Below are 27,269 nucleotides of genomic sequence, written 5' to 3'. Positions count from 1 at the left end.
TATATTGAACACTATGGCAGTAAATACTGAAAATAGATACATCAAATTTTATATAGATACATAAAATATTATATATATTAAATATTGTTTTTTTCAATGTCAATTGGACAGTATATTCTAGAAAACGAATTTTCTAAATGAAAATTTGAAAAAAATAATTATTCTAAATTTGTCGAATGGGGGTGGGGGATCACCAGTTTTTGGAAAGAGAATTAATATGTCAGGATGATCAACTACAAAAATTGGTGATCTCCGACATGCAGGGGTTTGTCACATCTGGGGTCTAGTATCCCAAAATTCATACTAGAATTGTCTGCAAAATGCTGCCATATTGCAATGAATACTCCTGATGCTCAAATAGTTGGAACTTCAATATCTGTCATCATTAAGTGATGCCCTACCTGGTACAGGCGTTGACAGCTATGGCTCTCCATCCATCTCTCTCCCTCAAGGCATTCATGAATTCATTGTTGCTCATCCCTACCAAGTGAGGTGTTCTAATTCAGAACCCTATTCATGCTATTTCACGAATAAAGAGTCTGATGTATTGCCATAGCTTTCTTTGCAGTTGTACAGGCAGAAGGTTACAGTTTCTTTCTGTCTGAGCAGTGCCCATAATGGGTGATTGTCCTGACCATTGTACCCAGAGGTATCTTCTGCTCAGCACAACAGAAATACAAAACCATGAACAGAATTATTTCTATTTGCTTCCATATTACATCAGTCACCTGCTTTCTATGACCTCACATTATCCTAATCAAGAGGCTAAGTGGGTTCTCAACCTTGCCCAAGTGTCTCCTACAGGCTAGCGGAGGGAAGGAGGGACTGTACTTTTTCTTTGAAAGTAGTACTGCTCTGTTACCCACCTTATATTTATAAATGATCATAAATAAATCACCAGTCACATGACACTCATTAGCCCTTATCCTCGAGTAGTTATTGGGCCTTAATAAGCAGTGATTCTCCAGTAAACAGGAAGAAAAACAACAAAATTAAATATGGTTGTTTTATAGTAAGGATTGGGAACTTTATTAACGATTCTTCTATTACTGACATTTTTTGTGGACCATTTTGTGATTTTGGAAAAACTCTGATTCTTTCATTTTCTCTTTTTTAATTGGGAAAGCGACAGGACTGCAAACAACCGACTAAACGATCATATTAGCCAGTTGACATCGAAAAAAACTATTTAATACATATATTATTTCATGTATCTACATGCAGTATTTACTTCGATAGTGCTCAATATATATGTAGAGCTAGATATAGTGCTCAATGTATATGTACAGTTAGGTACACACATATATATATATATATATATATATATATATATGTGCAGAGTTAGGTAGAGTGCTCAATATATATGTAAAGCTAGGTATATAGGTATATGTTGAGCTATGTATAGTACACAATATATATATAAGGCTAGGTATATAGCAAAGTTTCTTTCCTAGAACTATCCGCCTGTGGAACACAATAGCACAGGGCTGCTTCCCAGTTGACTATAACATGGTTGTTTCAAAGTCTAATGTAAACAAGTACTTAAGCTGTCTTCTTAAATAATTAAATTCTGCTTAATTTCCACCACTACTGATCTTCAGGGTATTGTCTCAGCTGCTATCTGAAACTCATTAACCCTTATCCTTGAGTGGCTATTAGGCCTTAATAAGCAGTGACTCTTTAGTAAACACCTTGTAATTTTTGCCATATTCTTTTTTTTTTTTTCTAAAAATCTTTATTGTGATATTTTGATATTCTATTCATCAGAGGTGAATATCATATGGGCTTCCCATCAAGTACATCATAGCGCAGAGGACTACAATTTGTCAACAGCATTAAGACAATCATTAGTTCAAACGTACACGTCATGGGTGAGTAATTGTAATGTCTCCTTTTTGTTTCTTTTTCCGCATACATTGTAAAGTTTTACATCTGTGCCGGTTGTGTTCTAGGAGTTTATGCGACTGCTAACAGGAAAGGAGCATGATGGACACAACATCAGGACTTACAAAGGCCATGCAAAGATATCCAGTTGGTTAGGCCACGTCTGATGGCTTTGAAAGACCGGACAGAAAAAAAGGAAATCATGTTTCAAATTCTGAGAGAATGAATGCAACACGTTGATCATGTGTCTGTTTCTGTCGACAAGCACAACTGTTTAGAGAACTTTTTAGGGCAGGTACTCAAGTGAAAAAAACATCCAAAATATAGTTTCTGACCTATAATGTATTCCTCTGAAAAGGGCACTTTTAAAACAGGAGTAAAAGAAACAGGTGCTTAGGCACCCCTAACACCCCCGCCCCTCTGCATGTCCCTGAGCATAGTCATTGTTTGTTTTTTAAAGTGGAAGCGGTGATCTGATGTACACTGCAACAATATGTTATACCTTCTTTAGCATTGTTTTTCAGTCATTTTTTTCCATATCTTTTATACAGGTGCAACATTAATTTCCCCTGATTACAGATTAACTGTTTTGCCAGACCACCTGATTTTGCCTAAATAATAATAATTTATCAACACGCTTCTAACCCACTAAGTATATACCTACCAAGTCTCTAAACCACCAGACATCAGAGGAAACTTAAACAAGCATTACATGTAATTCAGTGTTTTATTTTGGTGGAAATAAACATGTGTCTATAAAATAAAATATGTATAAAATACGTTTATAAGCCAAATTACAACGCAATATTATGAAAATAAATAAATATTTATTTGTTTAAAATTTATATTTTGGAGATAGACTCCATCCTCAGAATTTTTTTTTCTTTTTTTTTTCGTATAAAATTCTGAGGATGGAGTCTATCTCCAAAATATGAATTTTAAACAAATAAATATTTGTTTATTTTCATAATACTGCATTGTAATTTGGCTTAAGAACATATTTTATACATATTTTATTTAAAAATTTAAACAAGGCTTGTATCACGGAAAACGCAACTCTGACTTACATGTGTTTATATTTAAATGCTTGAATGCAAGCAGAATAATATGATACATAAAAATCACCTCGTCTGTTGTGTGAGGAACGGTCTCTATCAGACTCCTCCATCAATTTTTGGTCTACAGACTTGAAACTTGATATATACGTGATCTGGACATGTGGTGATTTGGACATGTGGGTTAAAGTCAATGTAGTCTTTAGCCCATAAAAATAGTTGCTAAGGGGTCAAAAAATTTTTAAAAAATAACAATTCAGTACATATTATTGGTTTCACTTGAAATTCAAGATTTCAATTTTTTAAATTTCACTACAATAACAAAGAAGAACCGAATTTTTATCATATTTTGAAAGTTTTATTTAACTCATATAAATAAACTGTTTTATTTCCAGATCTTTTATCTTCCGCTGGCACTCGCCATTCCAACTTCAGTTTTTATCACACACAACGAACTAAATCTTCTCTACCAATTTTGGATACATACCCAGGTAAGTAAGTGGTACTAGCTAACATATACACCCTCACGACAGAAATCAAATTAATAAAACTCACAATCATATGAAAATGTAATGTTATACCAGTGTTCTGTTTAATTTTCGATTTTGTTCGATTATTGAGTGTTCAAATGGCTATTACCAAACCGCCATACAAAGTAACAAACAGTTATTAAAAATAATAAATTCAAACTCTTTTTTTTATAAATTATGAACATAAAAATTTTGCTATAAGGCAAAAAGAATTAGGAATTTTTGCTCCCTCGACAAAAGGAGGGTAGACCTGTAAATTCACCTTTGTCCGTTCGTCTGTTCATCTGTCTGCATTTTTCTCAATAACTATGCCTTGGAATTCTTTTGAAATTTTGCACAAACATTAAACATGATATGAGTAAAAAAGTAACAGACCGGATTTTCTGGGAGAACTCCGGTTGCCCCACTAGAGGTGCCTTTCGGATTAAAATAGATAAAATTAACACTTTTGTGCTTATCAAAAAAAATTGATGCCTTGGATTTTTATAAAACTTTCTGAAAAGTTGTAACTAACTGATTTCTATATAATTTTGTTTGTCTATACTTCGCGATAACATTTGGGTGTGCCCCAGGGGCTCTTTTAGTGCTAATAAAAACATTCAGTTTTGGGGACTATTTTACCATATTTGTCTAAAATTTTCTGTGTATGTCTATTAAACAGTTTTACATGGTGCTGAACTCAAATTTAAATATGTTAAGGCCTTGGGGACTTTTGGGGCTAAATGAGGGAGGGATTCAGTCATTTCTTTTTTTTTGCATGATGCAGAACTCAAATTTACATATGTTAAAGCCTAAAACTGCACTGTTTGTTCATTTTCACCAAGATTTGACTTCTGGGTACATTGGGGACTAAATAGGGGGGGGGGATGCTGAACTTAGTCATTTTTTTATTCCTCGTTCACTATGCACTCACGGGGGACCATTCATGCTTCACTTGTTTTAATTAACACCGATCCACAATTTCCGATACTGCAATCATGATGCAAAAAGTATTTTGCAGTTAAGACAAAAAAAAAACCTGAGCAAAATCAAATATATAACAAATAAATATTACCAAAGGCAAGATAAGTTATTCTTCTACCTACCTGGATAAGTTTTTTCTGTTTTAACTTAGTTTAAAGTCCTCAAAGGTCAATTCGTTGAACTTTGACACCTTAACAGCCTAATTTCTGTCCGAAAACGGCTTACAAAGATTTTCCCAAATCTTAGTACCCTGTATATCTAATTTTGAGTTTGTAGACTGAAAATTAACAGAGTTATTGCGTAGGGAAATTTACACAGACACACAGACAGACAGACACGTTCACTTTTATAGATATACTAGCATGGGTGCCCGGCGTTGCCCGGGGGTTTGGAGGTGAATTCTGAGCAAAAAAACAAAAAACCAAAAAAAGGGTCAAGTTTTTTAACTTTGACCCCTATGATGAACCATTAAAATTTATTGTTTTGGGCTCAAATCAAGTTATTAAGTTAGATTAATTTCCAAGGAATCTATATCTAAAATTACAAGTGTTTAGACCCCAAATTGTCGGAGGAGTTTGGTAGAGTTCTCAAAGGTCAAATCGTTGAACTTTAACCCCTTAATCGCAAAATTTCTGGCCGAAAACCGATCACATCGATTTTCCCAAATCGCCATACCCTGTATATCAAATTTCGAGTCTGTAGACTTAAAATTGACAATTTGGGGTCTAAACACTTGAAACTTTAGATATAGGTACCTTGGACATGGATCTAACTTAATAACTTGATTTGAGCCCAAAAGAATAAATGTTAAGGCGTCATAATAAGGGTGAAAGTTAAAAAAATTGACCGTTTTTATTTTTATTTTTTTTGCTCAACATACATATACAAACACCTGGGCAACGCCGGGTACCCTTGCTAGTATCTCTATAAAAGTGAACGTGGCTGTGTCTGTCTGTCTGTGTACATTTTCCTCCGCAATAACTTTGTCAATTTTTAGTCTACAGACTCAAAATTAGCTATACAGAGTACTGAGATTTGGGAAAATCTGTGTGATCGGTTTTCAGCCAGAAATTAGGCTGTTAAGGGGTCAAAGTTTAACGATTTGATCTTTGAGAACTCTACCAAACTCCTCCGACAATTTGGGGTCTAAACGCTTGAAATTTTAGATATAGGTTCCTTGGACATGGATCTAACTTAATAACTTGATTTGAGCCCAAAACAATAAATGTTAAGGGGTCATAATAGGGGTCAAAGTTAAAAAAATAGACCGCTTTTTTTTTTCTTTTTTTTTTGCTCAGCATACATTTCCAAACACCCGAGCAACGCCGGGCACCCATGCTAGTTCAATATTAAAGCGCACAATCGACAATCAGTCAACTTTCATGCAGATAAAGACAAACAGGCAAATGCATTCCTCGTTTAAAGTAAACTTTATACATAAAAATAAATCGTTCGCAACAAATACTCACCCAAAACTAATAATTTACAATACAACAACAAGACTATTGCCCTTGTGGTAATCAGTTATTGGTCAATGTAAGGGAAACCCTTCATACCAATTGTCACTATCCAGCTCCCCTACTCCCTGGGGAGCTGGTCCCCATTTCCTCTTCACTCTCCACATTAAAAAATGGCCTTGTGCCTAATTTGTTCATTGGGAAGCAAATAAATACCCTGTTGGACATTCATGACTGAATCTTGGTGGACAAGGGACAAGTCTGGTATAGAACTAAGTTTATTGGTAGCAAATGTGATTTGAGTATAAAAAAAAAGTGTAAATTTTATTAACGATTTTATAAGTGACATTTTGGGAGAGGAGAGGTCACTCTATATTCATCTAATGTACAATATGCCAACATTGACCCAATGGCTCACGGGTTATCTATCATAATACATAATATTAAAGTAAGCTTTTGAATACATTTTTAATTATTGCTTTCATTTGCCGATTGCAGTGTAGGTGCAAACTTGGTCCACTAGAATACATACTAAATACACCAACCCATCACAGAGTGCATCATGGGAGAAATCCGTACTGCATTGATAAAAATTATGGTGGAGTCCTCATTATTTGGGATCGACTATTTGGTGAGTCATTAAACTATTTCACATCTTATATATAAAGTAGAGATTTTTGTCTATCCGTCAGTCAAAATTGAATGAATATATTTCAGAATTTGTCTCATTATACAAAGGATGTTAAAAAAATAATGCCTCCTATTTCTGTTTTATTCTGCCCAAATGGATCAGAGGGGATTGCAAATAGCATTGTTATGATGGCTGAACTTATGCATTCGTGACCTGAAAATTTCCCCTCTCTCTCTCTCTCTTGCAGATATTGACGGTGTGAGACTCTAAGAAAGCAACACCTGTCATGGATGTGCATCAGAAGCAGAGATGTGTGACTGAATTCCTCCATGCAGAAAAAAATTGAGCCGATCAACATTCCCCGGCGCCTGTTGAATGTTTATGAAGCCGATACAGTTGATGTCAGAACAGTTAGGAGATGGCTTTATCGATTTCAGAGTGGCGAGAGATATGAGTGACAAAGATTTTTTACAGCAAGGCATCAAAAGAGGCTAACAAAAGTGCATTGAGAATAGTGGTGACTGTGTAGAAAAATAAATTCAGGGGTACAAAAGGTCACTCATTTTAATAGTACTGCTCCTGTCTTTGTAGCTCTTCAATGTTTTAGTTTTGGAGTTAAAAAATAGGAGGCTTTATTTTTCAAGCCCCCTCATAAATATCAGGACTTTTATATAGATACAGTGGAACCCTGGGATACGGTGGCCCTAGGATACGTTTTTTTTTTTCAGGTTACAATGTAGGATACAATGTTTTTTCGGCCCCTATTATCATAGTGTAGCGGCAAGATGTAAGGTTTCTTTCACTTTCTTTTCCACCTTTGTGTCACAGTTGGAGCCTGCCTGCATACTGAAACTTCCCCCTCCCCACTCCCAAACACACACCTACAAACACCAAGGCAACATTGGACACCCCCACTGGTAATAAATGAACACTGAGACATCTGTATATATAAAAGGCAAAATATGTGTGTGTGTGTGTTTGTATGTCTGCCAAAAACTTTCGACAGACGCGACAAACACTGACAAAATAGGTATGGTTTGAAAGCTCAAACTCTCGGACAACAAATATCTGAAAATTGGCCAAAAACATTCATTCTTTGACCATCAACTGGGCGTCGACATTTTTGCAAAGTCATTCATGCCTTGCAATGACTAAGCTTAATTTGAACAGCAGTGATGTTATATGGTTATATGTCATGGTGGCCGTGGTGACTAAACCGTTCGCTTTTTTTTTTGCTTCCTTTCCCTCTTAGCATTACAAGTTCGAGCCTGCCTACCTGCTTACTTTTTTTTTATTGCGCTTGCACGGGTACTCGCTGCTAATTTCGTTTTTCTTGGGGGGGGGGGCTCCGTTGATCAATTATTATTTCTTTTTTTTGTGCTTGTACGGGTACTCACTGCTATTTTCATTTTCTTAGGGGGTTGGTTAATTTTTTTTTAGGGTTATTATATATGTATTTCTTTCTTTTTTTTTTCGCTTGTACGCTGCTATTTTCATTTTTCTTAGGAGGTTTTGAAACATATTTTTTAGGGCTCCGTTGATCAGTACCCTTACCTTAAAACTCTCCACACCCGGGCAATGCTGGGTACTCCCGCTAGTATTTTATAAAATGAGTAAAACCATTTTTTTTTCTGAGACTTTTGGTGTAAGATATCTTATAAAGAAAATGAAGAAGATATATGCTAATTAAAAAAGGGACATACATGTTCAAAATGAAGGAGTTTTGTAGGGGACTAGGATATATAAATACCCCAATCCCGTTACAAAACAATAATGAAACGAATGGGAATTGAAGGAAACAAAGACTCAAGTAATGGATAAGATAAACGTCGTTTATTTGCTGTTGAAAGAAATGAACATTTTAGTTATAACATGTCCGCGCGTATGTAACCAATGTCCGTTGCAGGACTGGTGTTGTAGCAAGAATAGGAAATGTGTTTTCATCTCAAGTTCGGGTCACTATTGTTTGTTCGCGCGTGGGAATTGAAGTGAGTGTTGTAGTGGAGATGAGAATCCAGCGTGTAGGCAAGGAAGAGGATATTAGAGTTGTCATCAGTTAGTAGTCAGCTACGCGAAGGTGTTCTTAGTGGCCAGTAGTAGATGGAGAGAGAAAGAGGGAGAATGTATACATACAGTCATTAGCTCGTGCCCCATACATAGTAGGAAGTGGGCGTGAGGTGCGCGTGCGCGCACGCCGAAATGGCGGCGGCTTGTTCGCCCAACCTCTCTAGTTGAGAGTTGGTCCTAAAAAGAGGATTAGAAACAACTTGTCTCCATGTTTCATACTCGCTTCTGGAGTGTCTTTTGCACATGTGTATTTCCTTAGAAAGCGGAAGTGACATCGTCCATGTGTGTGTTCGTGTTCGCGTGTGTGAGTCATGTGTATACGTAAGCGTGTGTGTATATATACGTGAATGTGAGTGTATGTACGCGAACGTGAATATGTGTACATGTGTGGACGTGGGCGCGTATGTTTGTGTGCGCGTATGTATATGACAGCTTGAAATATGAATGCCTAACCATACATTCTTCTTCTATAGGAACATTCCAAGCGGAAGAAAAAGAAGAAGTTGTCTTTGGGTTGACCGTACCAATAAACACTTTTGAACCTCTCGAGATTCAAGTAAGTTTTTCATGTAAAAACGAAATGCTGCGATAAAATCCTAAAGTCTCAAAAAAAAGAAAATAAATTATTGAAATTATTTTAATAGTCTAAAACACTTAAAAATCTAAAGTAGGGGGTGGGCAAACTTTTCAGTGCAAGGGCCACATTGAAAAAAATCAAATTTTACTGGGCCACATAAAATCCAAAATAGACAAAATAAAAGGATTTCAAAGAAAAAATGCAATTTTCACATTACTGAATACAAAATCCTTTTGGACATTCAATATTAAGTACTTGGAAGGCTGCATGAATTCCGTTGCCGTAGTTTGCCCACCTCTGATCTAAAGTCTCAAAAAGAAAATAAATTATCGAAATTATTTTAATAGTCTAATAGACCAGAGATTTTAGCTAGTGTGAAAAATTAAATTTTACTTTACCTAATGAAAAAAATATGATATGGATAGTTTATCTCTTTCTATTACATATGCTATAGTGTAAGATATTTTGATTATCGCCCGCACTGAGTATTGAACCTTCAACCTCCAAAAGAGTGTGACTTAGAACTGAATTTTATCACAATAACGGATAATATACTTGGTAAAATTCGCTTATAATGGACACTTTTCTGGAGGTTGAAGATTCACTCCTCAGTGTGGGCAAGAAATTTCAAATATAAAAATTTTATTGTATGCAAGATAAAGAATACAGTATATTAAAGTTAAGGAAATATATTTTACTATACTGTATTCTTTGTCTTGAATACAATAAAATTTCAATATTTGAATTTCAATTCCTAAAATATGATTTATTTGCTCTATCTAGTATATTGAGCAATTTTATTTAGCTGGGGTAGTCTTATATAAAATATTACATTCAATAATATTTTGTAAGACCGATAATCACTGGATTTGCACACCAGTAGATTTATTGTATTTTATTATTCTGAATAATTATATATATATATATATATATATATATATATATATATATATATATAACATTATTCAGAATAATAAAATACAATAAATCTATAAATATATATATATGTATATATATATATATATATATATATATATATATATATATATATATATATATAGCATAAAAATTACAATTAAATTTACCAAAATGATCCAAGATCGTAAAATTAAAGTATAATATAAATATTAAAGAATTAATATTTATAAAGTTATCTCAGCCAGATGTAAAAGCTCGATATATATATATATATATATATATATATATATATATATATATATATATATATATATATATATATATATATATTCACCTGTCATCCTTTTTTTAAAAGATAGAATCACCTGGTCGTGGAAGACAAGATTCAAGCAACAAGCAAGGATGTTCGCATGGACGGTCCACAGAATTTTATAATCATATAGATAGATAACTTTAAAAGACTCCATGTTGTCTTTTGGTGTATTTCAGAGATGATCTTTTGTTTTTTAATTTTTTTTTCTTTCCTTTGATTTCTTTAATTGCAGTTCTTTTACTTTAAGAAAATGTGGCACCGAATCCAAAATGGTGAAAATATCTTTTCGGTACTTTTTAAAGGTCCAAGCTGGAAACCAGGAGAATCTCGTCTTGGAAACCCGAAAGACCGTCCTGAGGTAACTATCATTACCACTTCCATGTTTTTTTTCTATCACAGAGATTTCCAGGTAGGTGGCACTTGGTCTCCAAGGTGGAGTTGGTAGATTTCAATTCTAAAATATGTGCTCTCATTTCTTTGTTTACATTTTTTTTTATGGAAATCACTGCAGACAAGGTATGAAGCCACTTGATACAAGGAGATAAAAATAAATATTGCTTCAAAGTCAAAAACTTGCCAATGTTAAGTGTTAGCTGGAGTAGTGGATTCTGACCTAGAAAACAGCAATTCTTCCCTCTTTATCAGAAGCATTGCTCCTTGAATGCGCAACATCTACGGGAAAACGGGTTGTTCATTGCGTAAGTAACAAATGGGGTACTAAAACTGCATTTGGTCCTTTTTTAAATACAAGTAAGATCATACATTTTGAATAACCTTTGAAAAGTCACAAAACCATTTCAAAAATTGCAAAAAAATATAAAAAATTGCAAAAAGCAATAAAAGATTACAAGAAAATCAAAACATAAAAAAATAAAATCAAAAATAAAATTGTTAAAAATCACAAAAGTCAAAAAGGAAAAAAAAAAATCAATAGAACACCAAACAAAAAAAAAAAATTCAAAATAATTTGAAAATAGTTCATATACTTTAAAGTTTTGATTCCTGGGATGGAGACGGGGATTTCAATACCATAATATATCCTCTGTTTTTGGTTTAGATTTTAGGAAAGCATGCATTTGAGTGATAAGTGTGATTGAGTGATTGAGAGTTACGTTGTCAGGCTAAATCTGCTGCTTTCAACTGTTAAAATAAATGGGGTTCTAAAAATGTATTTGGTCCTATCCACTATATATAGTCAATAGTGATTTCGTGTTAAGTTTTGAGACATTGTGTTGAACAAAGATGGCGGTGTAGTTCAGATCAGTAACCAAGATGGCGGCCAAGAATCAAATGCGGTCCGTGGCATAGTTAACAGCAAACTGATTGAATCCAAAATTCGACAATTTTTATAATAATTTTGAAACGTTTTCATTGGTTGTTTAGCATTCGTCTCATACCCCCATTAGTTCATCTGATGGGAAAGGTCTCCTAGCGGCTTCAGCTGCAGGGAGACAGGGTAGAAGTACTCATCAAGGATTCATCACTTGACACTCAGCCCGACAGGTGAGGGGCCGGTAACCAGCCCAGCACCTGTCGGACTGAGGTACGCCGCCTGGGTAATACCTAGGAGGTCCATCCTCCCAGGCCTTGCCACTGGGCTTTCCGGTGGAGTAAGTTTATAGCTTACTGCCTGAGGCACCCCTACCAGGGAATGTCGACGGGGTTACTCAGGCAATTTTTACAATTGCAGGAGTGCCCCTCCTTTATGGGAGCCTGCTGGTTTCCCACTTTCCGGCCTTGTGCCACATGTTGCTGAGGTGGGCAGCAAATAAATCTCTACCCCCCATTAGGAGTCAAAAACATTTTACATTTCGTTTCTGAATTTTTTAGATAAGGATTGGTTCTTGATATTGTTTAGATTCATCGGACTACTGTTCTCATCTTGAAGTAATTTTCACAATGTTTCAGTCAATGTAACCTCCGGCCTTGTTCAGGTGTATCTTGTCAAACTCGAGAATGTTTCTATCATTCTCAGGAATTTGGACAGAATTTCAAACACAACCCTTTATTAACTTCATGGGGGTAGCATGCTCTTGTCTCATCAGTCATCCTAAGTAATTTGCAATTGAAACTTCAACCTTCACGAGAATATCACTTTTACAATTGATTTTTCCAAGTATTCTAACCACTGCACCATGGGTCCTTGTGGACAGTCCTAGTACAAATTTTTCAAGTTTTAAAGTTATTATATTCCTCACAATTTATTACTAATTATTATTACTATTTATTACTCAGAATAATTTTCATTCTCTATGTCCCTTAAAAAGATTTCATCTTTAATATATTTTCTATGTATGTGCTTAATAGCAAAATTATATTTAATATCTTGCTAATAATTTTCCTCTGAGGAGACAAACCTACATCAAAAATCCACGGATTAAGGAAATTACTTTGAATATTGTATTCTTTGTTCAAATAATAATTTTTTGTTTTGAAAAATTATATTTTTCTGAACGAAATTTAAATATAATAAATGTTGTGGTGGCACCCACTCATTTACATATGTGGACAATATTGCACATAAATAGCAAGACTCGGTTAGTCTGAGTGTGTGTTAACCAGAAGCCACCGAAGGCCGTGCCAAGAGCTGATATGTTCTCCAGCCAAGACTCTCTTACCTGACAACCATTAAGTAAATATACTTTTTCTAATACACTTCTTATTGATCTACCTTTCTTTGTTAAGTCTTCATTTGTATTGCCTTATACGTTATTTGGTTCAACCTGCAAACATAACAGTTGGCGACAAAGATGAACGTCAAACATTACAATAAACTGTAAATATATATATATATATATATATATATATATATATATATATATATGCTCAACACACACCTCCAAACACCCCGGCAACGCCGGGCTGAAATGATATTATATATATATATATATATATATATATATATATATATATATATATATATATATATATATATATATATATATATATATATATATATACTAGCATTTCAGCCTGGCGTTGCCTGGGTGTTTGGAGGTGTGTGTTGAGCATATATATATATATAGTCTTATTTATAGTATTCTGAATTTTATTGGGTTTATATAATTAAAAATTCAGTAATCGTTTATATACCAATAAGTTTTAAGTCAAAATGAGATGACTTAAACTGTAAGCTTCAAAATTACCATATTTCATAATTGAGCATTCATATATTGTTTTAACAAAATCAAGAAATCAAGGAATAGTTTGATAGCAACAAATAGTGTATTTCATCGTTAGTTACAATTGTTTCAAGACTATTCGGATAAATTCAGGCCCTATATTGTTTGAAAATTTTCACGACGTATTGAATAAAAAACATTTTAGCAATGAACAATATGGAAGCCATTTCTCTTATAAGGAAAAACATGAGACAATATTTTACCTACATCTCATCCTTTCAAATATTTTGAAAGATTTATATAGTTTATATATATATATATATATATATATATATATATAGAGAGAGAGAGAGAGAGAGAGATAGATAGATAGATAATATATACATTAATAAGTAAACAATAACAATACTATATATATATATATATATATATATATATATATATATATATATATATGTGAAAGTCTGGGTAGGTTTATCCATTAAAGGCGTTGAGTGAAATTTGAAAATCAAATAAGAGACGTGTTACATTTAATACTTTAAAGCCAAATAACAACGTGAATTTTTTTTTACCTTTATAAAATAAACGAATGTTTATTTTTAAAGAGAGAGATATATTTCGGAGATATACACCCCTTTTTCAATCTGTATATATATGTATATATATTTTTTCCCTCTTATTCTTCGTCATGATGTGGAATGGAAGAATTTTAACTTTAGTCCACTTGATGTTAGTTGTGGTTTTAAAAAAAAATCGCATTGTTATTTGGTTTTAAAATGTTAAATGTAACACGTCTCTTATTTCATTTTCAAATTTCACTCAACACCTTTAATGGATAAACCGACCCAGACTTTCAAATCACGCGCGACCATGTGTAATTATCCGGCTACAGAAAAATATTTTTTATAAAGACATCCAAGTTGTAGTCAGGTGGGAAACAGGCAAACGGAAAAGAGTTCCACAGGTGTGCACTTCTAAGAAAGAAGCTTTGTTCATGGAATCTACGTTTAGGTTTAGGCACAGATAAAGAGTGGGGGGAATTATTGATAGTGTTTTCAGCTAGATGAGTGTTTCTTGTGAAAGTTTGGTGAGGAGGGACCATAGATTGAAGCTCAGTCGAGCACTTGACATGAAAATAACGATAAAGAAGAGACAAACTCACAACATCTCTTCTGCGAGATAGAGGTTGCAGGGAAGAGAAAAGGACATCTCCTATGAGGCTACAAAGTCTATTTTGAACTCTATCAAAGCAGGACAAGTCCTTTCTAGCAGCTCCTGCCCAAACGTGGCAACAGTACTCCATACTTGGACGTACCTGGCTCTTGTTACAATGAATTATGAATTGTACTGATAATGTGGGTACAGAAAAAAACAGTCTTTGATGCTCTTGTATGTGTTAGATATGTCCAATTGATTTATGTCAATGAACAGTGCTCATTTCCAGCGCCGCCATTGCTGTCACTACTGCTGCTCCTGCTAATTCTGTATTTTGTTATTTATGTTTTGCTTACAATAAAATTTCAATATTTGAATTTCAATTCCTAAAATATGATTTATTTGCTCTATCTAGTATATTGAGCAATTTTATTTAGCTGGGGTAGTCTTATATAAAATATTACATTCAATAATATTTTGTAAGACCGATAATCACTGGATTTGCACACCAGTAGATTTATTGTATTTTATTATTCTGAATAATTATATATATATATATATATATATATATATATATATATATATATATATATATATATATAAAATTATTCAGAATAATAAAATACAATAAATCTATAAATATATATATGTATATATATATATATGTATATATATATATATATATATATATATATATATATATATAAAATTATTCAGAATAATAAAATACAATAAATCTATAAATATATATATGTATATATATATATATATGTATATATATATATATATATATATATATATAAAATTATTCAGAATAATAAAATACAATAAATCTATAAATATATATATGTATATATATATATATATATATATATATATATATATATATATATATATATAGATAGATAGATAGATAGATAGATAGCATAAAAATTACAATTAAATTTACCAAAATGATCCAAGATCGTAAAATTAAAGTATAATATAAATATTAAAGAATTAATATTTATAAAGTTATCTCAGCCAGATGTAAAAGCTCGATATATATATATATATATATATATATATATATATATATATATATACATTCACCTGTCATCCTTTTTTTAAAAGATAGAATCACCTGGTCGTGGAAGACAAGATTCAAGCAACAAGCAAGGATGTTCGCATGGACGGTCCACAGAATTTTATAATCATATAGATAGATAACTTTAAAAGACTCCATGTTGTCTTTTGGTGTATTTCAGAGATGATCTTTTCTTTTCTAATTTTTTTTTCTTTCCTTTGATTTCTTTAATTGCAGTTCTTTTACTTTAAGAAAATGTGGCACCGAATCTATGTTTTGCTTTTGTGCATGTAAATCTGAGGAGATGTGCAATATAACAATTTCTTTCTCTAGATTTATGCTATGAAGTGGTTTGTTAGTGATAAGGCACGAATCTGAAGAAATAAATGGATAAAAACGATACTATGTACATCAACAGTAATAAATTGTTTATTATACAATCTATAACTGAAAAGAATTACTTTAAAAATGAGGAGGTTTGCACAGCTGATGCAGAGTAATGTCTCCATTTGAGTTATTTATTTCCTTCCCACCGCAGGGAGATGTAACACAAGGTCAGGAAGGTACAGAAAGCAGAAATACTCTGCCCTTTTAAAAATAGCCTTGGTAGCCTCGATGGCATTCACTGATAGAGGCGCCTCAGGCAGTAAGCAATAAAATAACTCCACCAGAATGATGGGAGGCAATGACTTAGGACTACTAAGAAGCATGCATCAACCTAGTAGATGGAAGATCATCCCATGGCTTAGACTCTGTTCAACTGTATCGAGGATGTATTCTCAGACCATTTGAATTTGCTTTTGTTAGCGTTTGGTCAAATGCAGGGGCAGATAACTCGTGCTTCCAAATGCTTTTGGACAAGGGAGATAACCTTTTTGAGTGCAATGTTATTTTCCCTTTAAATGTAAAACTATTCAAATTCTGATTAAATATAAAAGAAATATTTGAAAATATTATTATTAAGTAGAAAACTAACAGTTGAAAGTGTTAATTCTTTTGTTTGATTAATTGATGACATTCTTATTTTTTCAGATTAAGTTTCCAATCAAGAAATATGACCCAAAACTTCCATTTTGGTGTAATATCTATATTCTGTTGCATTTCCTTACGATGATTGGACTTTTTCAATATTTACTCACTTCCAAAAAGGTCAGTTTGTTTACTTTTTGTTGTGTTTATTTAATTTATCGAATTTTTTCATTTGGTGTTATTAAATCTTGGGTTACTTGCCACCTCACGAGGATGGAGTTAGGCAAAAAATTAATTTTTGGTGCTTCTACATTATTGGGATGAGATTTTGTAGTCGATAAAGGGAGTTTTCAGATAAAAAAAAAACAATGGTTTCAACTGATTTTTTTTGTCAATTCTAATAAGTTACAATGGCAGCTTCCAAATTATGCAGTCGAAATTATCTGAATATTACTGAATTATTAAAAAAAACACCGTAATTGTGTTAGCAGATAAAAATTGCCACCATCTTTGTTTAATTCGAATGGAAAAATTACTTCCCTGTTGAACTCTCCTGTGTTTTATGATCATTTTCATCAAATTCTATTTTTTATTATCTTTAATAAATAATTTTCTACCTTATCAATTTTCGTAATCTTTTTATATAATCATCTTAAATATATGAGGAATATGTAGATACCATTGTTTTCATGTGAAATTCAGTTTTATGATTTCCGAAATTTCGTCCCAATAGTGTAGAAGTGCCACATATTTTTATATAGATAAGTATACATCGTCATAATTAATTGGTTATTATTATTTATTTATTTTTTTGTCTTTTGGTCAGTTGATGTCCCAGTGGTCAGTCTTGGCGGGTTTGTTATTCATTGTTTTTACCTTATCATGCTTTGGACGTCTGTTTGATAAAAGGTAAGTCAGTGGATTGTATGTAAAATTTCTCCAGAGATCTTCTGTTGGTTTCAGAAGTCAAGAGTCGGTGAAGGTGTCAATCGACTGTACAACTAATAAAATAAACACAAGGCAAAGAGGTAACAGCAATAGCAAAGAAGGATGACTTCCACTTCTTCCGCAATTGATGATGTACCAGTGAAGTGTTTTTTGTGTCCTCTTGAGTGACTTTTCTGGCTGAAAATATCATCTCGAGTTGAATAAACCAACTTCTGGTGTTGATTGCATCGTATGGTAGTTGTATGGGGGAGGGCTGATATGTTAATTTCTAGTAGTTTCCGACATCTCCTCTGCTAGCCGTTTGCCTGTGTCTAAAGATCATGTCGGTGTCACCACTTGTTGCAGACGGCCGAGAGGCGGTCAAGGTGTCAATCAACCGTACAACTATGATACATAGACACAGGCAAGTGCCTGGCAAAGAAGATGATATTCCGCCCAGACTTGAACCATCATGGCTGTCGAACATCCCGACAAACTCAGTCCAGAAACAATATTGAGCGATTGACTTCATACAGGATGTAAAAGGTCAAGCTCAGCAAGCATTAACAGCCCCCTTTTAAGGCCTAGCAACTCCCTTCAATATCATATGCAACAACCAAACCATCAAAAGCACCATCAAATCCACGGACATCATCAGCAGCAACCACAATGGAAGTAGTTGCAGCAGTTCAAAGAGTTAAGCTGCAACATGCACACTAAAAATCTCAACGACTGGACATTTGATGATTCAATCAACGCACAGGGGACGGGGACACAATCATTTTGAACAATGCACTCCAACACCAATACAGACTCACTTGTACTTAGCACTGCAGATTTACTTGCATACAACTGAATTCGATCATAGTGTACCACCATTTGACACCTCTGCAACAAGGGATATATATAATTTTTAATGGAGTATGAGAATTACATGAACTCAAAAGCAATATTTTTCAAAAATGTTCAATACATGAGTAGAGCTTTTATAAATAAGACTGTTGCTTCTACACTATTGGGACGAAATTTTGTAATCTATAAATGGAGTTTTCAGATAAAAAAAAACAATGATTTCTACTGATTCTTTTTTTTTTTGTCAATTCTTATAAGTTACAATAGTAGCTTCCAAATTATGCAGTCGAAATTACCTAAATATTACTGAATTATAAAAAAAAAAAAAAACTTTAATCGTGTTAGTAGATGAAAAATTGCCGCCGCCTTGTTTAAATTGAGATGGAAAATTACCTTCCTATTGAACTTTTTCGTATTTTTTGGATATAATTATCTTAAAAATAAAAGAAATATGTAGATACCATTGTTTTCATGCGAAATTCAGTGTTACGATTTACAAAATTTTGTCTTAATAGTGTAGAAGCGCCATAGAATTATATAAACAATTATGAAAAACCTACACGGATCGATCAACGTTAAAATGTTAATATAAGAATACAATAATACCAAAGAAATCTTGCAATACATTCATTTCTAAACAATCCAAACATTAGATTTCAGTTTCTTGAATATAAAATGCATTAAAATTCAACTTTGAGTTCTTTACCTTTTATTTATTTATTTTTTTTTTATTGCAATTTCACCCCAAACAAGGCACATTGCCACTTTGTTGTAGGGAGCTACTATCAAGGACATAAGCTACAGGGGTACTATGTGGGGAGTTGGGCAGCAAGATGTCAGTTCACGTTACACTTGAACTTCTGCATGTCAGTACAGTTGGGGAAGCAGGAACTCGGAAGGGAATTCCAAAGTCCAGCGGTTCTGGGGAAGAAACTACTGGAGTAGAAGGCTCTCTTACATCTAGGGATCTCAACTGTGAAGGGGTGGGATTTTGCTGCTTGTCAGGTTTGTCAGGGGTACTTATGTCGAGGGGGCACAAGTACTTGCAGTTCCTCAGAGCATTCGCCATTGAAATACTTGTAGAACAGGCAGAGGGATGCTACATTACGTCGATGGCACAGAGGCTGAAGCTTAGATGACAATTTTTTTTTTTACATAGGCATCACCACATTATCAAGGCCAAGAGGCCACTCAAGGATAAGGGTTAAAGAGTGTACAGTAGAAATTGGACAATATAGTAATCATTAGTAATGAAAATTTGGTAAATTTGATAACTTATATGGAATGGCTCATCAAGAACTTATTTACGTTAGACTTGAAGACAACCATATTGTAGTCAGCCGGAAAGCAGGAAAACGGAAGACAATTCCACAGGCGTGCAGTTCTAAGAAAGAAGCTTTGTTCATGGAATCTATGTTTAGGTTTAGGCACAGATAAAGAGTGGGAGGAATTATTGATAGTGTTTACAGCTAGACGAGTGTTTCTTGTGAAAGTTTGGTGAGGGGGGACCATAGATTGAAGCTCAGTCGAACACTTTCCATGAAAATAACGATACATCAGAGACAAACTCGCAACATCTCTTCTGTGAGATAGAGGTTGCAAGGAGGAGAAAAGGACATCTCCTATGAGGCTACAAAGTCTATTTTGAACTCTATCAAGGCAGGACAAGTCCTTTCTAGCAACTCCTGCCCAGATGTGGCAACAGTATTCCATCCTTGGACGTACCTGGCTCTTATATAGATAGAGAATAGCATCAGCAGTGAGATATTTACCAGATCGATAGAAAGATCCCACCATTTTTCCAGCGGCCTTGGCTACAGATTTGATGTACGTGTTCCATTTAAGATCAGGAGTAATGGTCAAGCCAAGAAGCTTGTCAAACCTTGAGGCCTCCTGAAGACGAGAGCCATTCATTTCAATTGATGCCAGATGTGGATCAGAATGTTGATGATGTAAAGAGAGAAGCTTGGTTTTAGATGCATTAGAAGTAACCAGCCACTCCTTTCCCCATTGTACTACGTGCTCAAGATCAGATGAGAGAGAATTGGAGAGAACTTGGTCGTTTACTGTCTTAGATGTGCTACCATAAATGGTAGTGTCGTCAGCATAAATGTCTACAAATGATGTAAGGATGTGATACGGAAGATCATTAATGTAGATCAGGAAAAGAGTTGGGCCCAGGATGGACCCCTGAGGGACACCGGCATTAATACTGTGAGCTTCTGATTTTTGCCCCTCAACTACTACTCTTATGAACCTATCAGAAAGAAATGATTTAATAATTGAGAAGACTTTTCCAGCTATACCATAGCTCGCGATCTTATGAAGTAAACCTTTATGCCATACCCTATCAAAGGCTTTGATATGTCAAGAGCAATTGCCCTAGAAAGGTTGCCTCTGTCGAGAGATTTGCTAATCCTATGAGATATAACTGTAAGCACATTTGCTGTAGATCTAACAGAACAGAAATCATTGTGTGTCACTAAGAAGGTTATTTTTGCTGAGATGGTTGATAACTTCTCTATTTAACAGATTCCAGCAACTTACTCATGATGCACAGGAGACTTATTGGCCTGTACTGAGAGGGGGATAAACGATCACCTGAATTCCTAAATACAGAGCATGCTGATGAGATTTTCCAGGGTGATGGGAAACAATTCTCCTTAAGACAATGTTTAAACAGTTTTGTAAGTATGGGCGCTAGTTCAGGTTGAAGTTTTTTGAGTACTATAATTGGAATACCGTCCGGGCCAGTTGCTTCACTGGAATCAAGGTTTTTGATTAGCTTGGCCACATCACGTACAGATATACGTATATCACATAGCGTGTTTTCTGATACAGGAGGAAATATTGGGGGTTGGCGGCCTTGGTCGCAAAGGGTAGAATTAGCTGCAAAGTTCTTGGCAAAGAGTTTGGCTTTGTCTGATGCTGACGAGATTACCTCAGGTCCATTGATGATAGTTGGGATAGAGCACACGCTTCTGTTCAGGATTCTGTTTCCTATTTGCCAAAACTGGTGGGAACCAAGCCGCTGCTCAGCTACTTTGGACTTGACAGATTGAGCATACAACTCTCTTGCGTTCTTTATTACTTTCTTACAATGGTTGCTGGCAGTCCTGAAAGCGGCTTTAGTTTCCATACATCTATTACGTTTGAAGCAGTGGAAAAAGTGATTTCTGTGCGCAATGGCAGCAGCACATTCTGGAGAGAACCATGGCTGGCTTTTAGGTTTTTGCTGAAACTTTTTAGAGGGCATGAAACGGTCAATACCTACAATTAACCATTCCGTCAGGTCTAATACTATAGAGGACACATCCTTTTTAAACATGGAATGCAGAGGTAGATCAGATATAAATGTACGGAAGCTATCCCAGTCAGCCTTAGTGGTATCGATATACTGTACGATGGAGAGGTACGTCTGGGGACTTATTACATTTCATTTATATCTTAATTGATACAACAGAGTGGTCGGAAGATCCAAGAGGCGACAGAACAGAAACTGAACATAGTTCAGGGCAAGTTGTGAGAAAAAGGTCAAGTAGGCTCGCATACTGGCCGTCATTGTCGGGCACACGGGTGGGTCCCTGAACAATCTGAGTGAGGTCATAGGCAATGGAGAAATCATGACAGAACCTCCCCTCATCATCGGTCTTGTTTGAGTGGGTCAACCATTCGACGTTGTGAGCATTGAAATCTCCACATATGTGAATGTTAGCTGAAGGATAAGCAGATAGGACTTGGTCAATTTTCTCAGATATGCTTTGAAAGATAGTAACTCAGCTGTTGTGGGGGCGATAGAGAGTAAATATAAATGCAGTAGTGTGAGCTAAAGCAACCCGGAAGCACATATAGGGTAAGTTAGGATCTTCCCTGGAGATGTCCCTACCACATGGAAAGCTATCTTTAATGTAGGCACATATTCCATGCCCATGACGATCTTGGGGGTCAGATTTAGAAGTTAAGTTAGAGTATCCTTTAATTGCGAACTCTTCTAGGGAAATAGCCTGTCCAATGCCAGTTTCACTTAAAAATAAAAGGTCTGGTTTAGTCTCCTGTAATTGGGTTTCAACCTCTGGAAGGTTAGAACGTAGACCCCTGATGTTGGAGAAGGAGACATGGTAGTAGGGGTCTACGTTGGAAGTTGGAGAACCGGGTTTAATAGTGTATTTTTTCTTGAAACTTGTCATGATGAAATTTTGGAATTTGTGGACTAAGTCATCAGATTTACTTAGTTTCCCCTCTCTGTCCTGCTCTAAGAGAGAAAAAGAAACGAAGAATTTTTTTTTTGTAGCTAATGATAAGGTAAAGCCGTAACAATTACCCACTAGTATGGCATCGAGAGGCCCCACCAGAAGCTACTGCATGGTCCAGAATCCATTCACCAAATGGCAATACAGCAGCCCCAGTACTTTGCACCTGCTGATAGGACAGCCTCCTTAGTGGTTAATCCAAGGTTCGGGTCCCTGATTATCAGGCGGATAACGTCAGCCCAGACAAAACGTTTACCTCCAGCACCCTTACTAATGACATGGCTACAAGGATAGACATAGAAACAGAAAATTTCCGCCATCTCTGCCAACTGTTCGCGCAAAATACTGCCAACCTATTAGGTTGGCGACTCTCTTTTGAACCCTGTCTAGGAGTGAGAGACTAGTAGCAGATGCACCAGCCTAAATATGACAACAATACTCCATACATGGGCGAATGGTGGCCTTATAGAGGTACAGGATACTTTCGGGCGTTAGTAGCTTTCTAGCATGGTAGAGAGAGCCTACCTTTTTCACAGCATTTCTTTTTCTTTTAATGGATGCATCGGATTTTTATGGCATTGCAGCATTTTTATGTGTATTTTACTACATATTTATTGGAAACTAGTAATTTTCGGTGGTATATTCTGATTCCCTGAATGCAAGTATATTTATATGAAAAATTTCATTGCTTATTGTTATGCTTTAACAAAGATATAACATTTTTCTACTGATAATGTAGTGTAAAAAAATGTTACAAAATATGATCTCAAAGAAAGAAAAATATGCAAAGCATAAAAAAAATCATAACTTCCTCATTTTTGGTTAGATTTAAAAAAAAAAAATCATTAAAGATTATTTCTTAGACCATTAAGTTCTTTCTATGTATGCCATTAATCAGATATTTTAAGCATTTTCATTTTTTTTTTTTTTGTATGTATTGATAATAAAAGTTTTTGAAGTGTGAAACATCTGTGAATCCTAATTCAATCCCTAGCAACGTCAGGTGTCCCTACTAGTTAATAATAAGACATATATTAATCAAATGCAGAGTTAGATTTCCGCTTCTTGTACATAAACAATGCATTACAATTCAACTTTCAGTCCTCTAACTTTTGCTTTTTAAATGCATACATGGAACATTTATGGTATTGTAGCATATTTAGATATACCTGCTGGTCGTCTGGCGTTGCCCAGTCGTAAAATATGCTTAAATATTATATTTCAATTAATGCAAATTTCTTATTTATTATAAATAGAAAATACAGTAGGTATTAAACGTAATGTAAAATTTCTTTTAAAACAACGAAGTAAAATAAAAAAAAACGGAAATGATCATCTTAAAAATACAAGGAATATGGAGATACCATTGTTATGTGAAATTCAGTTTTACAATTTCCGAAATTTCGTCTTAATAGTATAGAAGTGCCATAAAATTATATAAACAATTATGAAAGGTCTACACGGATCGATAACATTAAAATGTCCGATCAGAACTCCAAAATGAATCTTGCAATCAGAAAATGAATTAAAAATAAAATAATCCCAAATGACTGAAAAAACTGAAAAAAAAACAAAACATGTTATTCATTAAGATTGAGCAAAAAAATTTACAGCCGAAAAAAAAAAACAAAAACGATGTGATATATTAACACTGGACAGAAAAATTTACAGCTGAAAAAAGGAGGAGAATGGCATTCATTATTTTCCCTAATTTTGGCAGCTACTCCTCACGTGCCAACACAACTTCCAAATTGTACATTTGTGCATGCAAGTATTATGCTTTTTCTAAACAGTTCACTTCTTGTAAGTAGAAAAAAAAAAAAAAAAAACTACTTACTCTTAACATAAGTAATTTGTAATGTGAACTATTCACTCATGAACATTCATGAAACAATTAGCAAACAGATAAAAATCCGATGACGCCCACGTACCAATTTTTCAATTTTGACACCTTAGCAGCCCTTTTTCTAGTTGAAAACCGATTAGTTTTTCACATGTCTGAAAACCCTGTATACCAGATTTCAAGTGTGTAGATCAAAAATTCGTTGAGTATATAGGTTGAGAAGTGTCCTCACACACACACACACACACACACATTCTCACTTTAATAGATATATAAACTAACAGGCCGCCCGACATTGCCCGGTCGTAAAATATGCATAAATATTATATTTTAATTCATACCCAAACTGAGATGTGCATGCAAGTATTATGTTTTTTTCTAAACAGTTCACTTCTTGTAAGTAAAAAAAAGAAAATACTCGAGCTGAAACTGAAACCAAAACCTAAAGACAGTGAGTCTAGTGCGATAACCATTGGGCCAGCTTGACATGACCTTTAAAAAGTGTTTTCAAACCTGCTTATTTTTAACATAATGAATCCTTAATGTGAACATGCGCATTCGTGTAACAGTTAGCAAACAGATAAAAATCTGATACCCCCCCCCACGTACCAATTTTTCAATTTTGATCCCTTAGCAGCACTTTTTTATGGATGAAAACCGATTAAAAAGTTTTCCACATGTCTGAATACCCCATATACCAGATTTCAAGTCTGTAGATCAAAAATTTGTTGCGTATATATGCTAAGAAGTGTCCCTTCTCTCTCTCACACACACATTCTCACTTTTATAGATATATAGATTACTTGGAAACCATCAATTTCTGGAGAGTTTTAGTGCCATCTTAGGATTCTTTGCACAAAAGTACACTTATGTGGCAAATTTGATTGCTTTATCTTGTGTTTTAACAAAGATATAACACGTTTTACTTAAAATAGTAGTGTAAAAATAGGAAAATTTCCAATGGTTTTAAAGAGGGAAAATATCCAAACATGCAAGTCATAACTTTTTTATTTTTAGTCAGATTTTTAAAAAAAAATTTAAAAGATTCTTTCTAAGATAATCAACCTCTTTCTATGTATGCCATTATTGAGATGTTTTAAGCAATTTCAATTTTTTATGTGTACCGCTACATTTTTCAGAATGCCTTTGAAACTATGTTTACCATGCAAATCTTTTATTAAAATTCCTGGAATCCTTTTTTTTTTTTTGTAAACTTTACTTTTTTTTTTATTAATGATTTAAAAGAATTTAATGAATTTAGAAGTTTCAATTCCATTCTGTTTGGTCTCAAGTTTGATTCTATCATATTATAGCATCATCCAACTGTTCTGTTATTCAAAAAAAAAAAAAAAAAAACTTAATACCTTTTAAACCATTTTTTCCCCACAGGTGGCATGCACCATACCTGGAAATGATTCGATGTGGATTTGTATTTTTTATTTCAACAATGTTTATTCGACCATATATTCCAAAGAATCTCTCATACATGGGCCCATGTCTGCAAGTGTTTTATCTGGCATCTATAATTGCTTGGATTATCTACATAACAGGTTCCCAGAAAGAAAACAGCTTAAGGATTAAAATCCAGTAAAAAAAAAAATTAAAAGCACAGAGAGAGTGCAAATCTCAACCATCTCACCTAAAGTTGATGAATTTTTTTTTTCTTTGTACTTGTGGGTCACCAATTATCGAGGCCAGAAATCATCCTTGGAGAAGTTAATTTTTCAAATCTTTTTTCAAAAGTGATCATAGCATTTCCTAGATACGAAAGAAGAGTAACATTAATTTGCGGAATAATTACGAAAATCTAAAAATTTAGTTTTAATTAAAAGCAGTTTTATCTACTTAATTGTCATGTCGAAATTATTAACATATCCAAAATTCATGAAAAATGATAATGTAGAAAATTAATTTAATTATTAATGACAATTACTTTTGAAGGAGATTGCAAGCTTTTAACAGAATAGCATGGGAATTAAAGCATGGGAGATAACTGCATGAAATCAGGAGAGGTAGCACTAGTAATGGCGGATCGCTTGGTTGTGAAAGCAAATGTTTTATGTAATAATTCTTAGATGTGTTACTAATTTCGACAGGACAAGTAAGTAGATAATATTGCTTTTAATTAAAATTCAATATTTTCCATTTTCGTTATTACTGTGAAGAAGCACTCAAAATCTTAAACAATAATGCTAAGTACTATTTCAAACAACTTATTACAACTTTGATTTATTATGCATTAGCAAGGCAATCTGGTGTTGCCCGGGGCTATAAAAAAAAAACTAAACAGATTTACTTGTTCATTATTATTATTTTCCTTGTTGAAAGAAAAAAAAAGGATGTGCAGCGTTATTAAAAGGGAAATTATTTTTTACTAGCCGGCTCCATCTGCTTGCTATCGCTTTGCAATTTAATGCCTATTTATTACTTGGAATCATCAGAAACGAAACTAAGCAATAGAAAAAAAAAAAGAAAGAAAAGAAAAAAGGAGGGGGGAAGCAAAACTCCGTCTCTCTCTTTCTCTCTTTTTATTGATAAGGAAAGAATGCAAAACTAATGAAATTTTATTAAAATCTGCACAACGTCTCCACTATTATGAACAAATTATCAATGGATTTCCAAGCAACCCAGTTGCTGTGGCAGAACTCATATGTCGAAATCGTTGTGAGGGTTCAGGATCATATATATAT

The 27,269-nt window shown here is 34.1% G+C and overlaps 1 protein-coding gene across 2 annotated transcripts in view; it reads left to right on the top strand.

Annotated features, from left to right (window-relative positions):
• The window catches only part of LOC145259985 (alkylglycerol monooxygenase-like), a 110,532-nt gene extending 84,353 nt beyond the window's left edge, over positions 1–26,179 (top strand). The window contains exons 4-11 of one of the 2 annotated variants that reach the window (XM_080117982.1): positions 1,768–1,871; positions 3,335–3,430; positions 6,388–6,520; positions 9,061–9,143; positions 10,628–10,753; positions 16,771–16,887; positions 17,534–17,616; positions 25,969–26,179. In XM_080117982.1, coding sequence (XP_079974108.1) covers positions 1,768–1,871; positions 3,335–3,430; positions 6,388–6,520; positions 9,061–9,143; positions 10,628–10,753; positions 16,771–16,887; positions 17,534–17,616; positions 25,969–26,170 — 944 coding nt within the window. In that variant the 3' untranslated portion in view covers positions 26,171–26,179. The remainder of the gene's footprint in view (positions 1–1,767; positions 1,872–3,334; positions 3,431–6,387; positions 6,521–9,060; positions 9,144–10,627; positions 10,754–16,770; positions 16,888–17,533; positions 17,617–25,968) is intronic. The other variant, XM_080117983.1, reaches the window with a different exon arrangement.
• The last annotated feature ends 1,090 nt before the right edge of the window (positions 26,180–27,269 follow it).

This window comes from Euprymna scolopes, chromosome 35 (assembly GCF_053919585.1).
Source record: "Euprymna scolopes isolate OS-2025 chromosome 35, ASM5391958v1, whole genome shotgun sequence".
Lineage (NCBI taxonomy): Eukaryota > Metazoa > Mollusca > Cephalopoda > Sepiida > Sepiolidae > Euprymna > Euprymna scolopes.
This window is presented reverse-complemented; position numbering and strand designations above follow the sequence as displayed.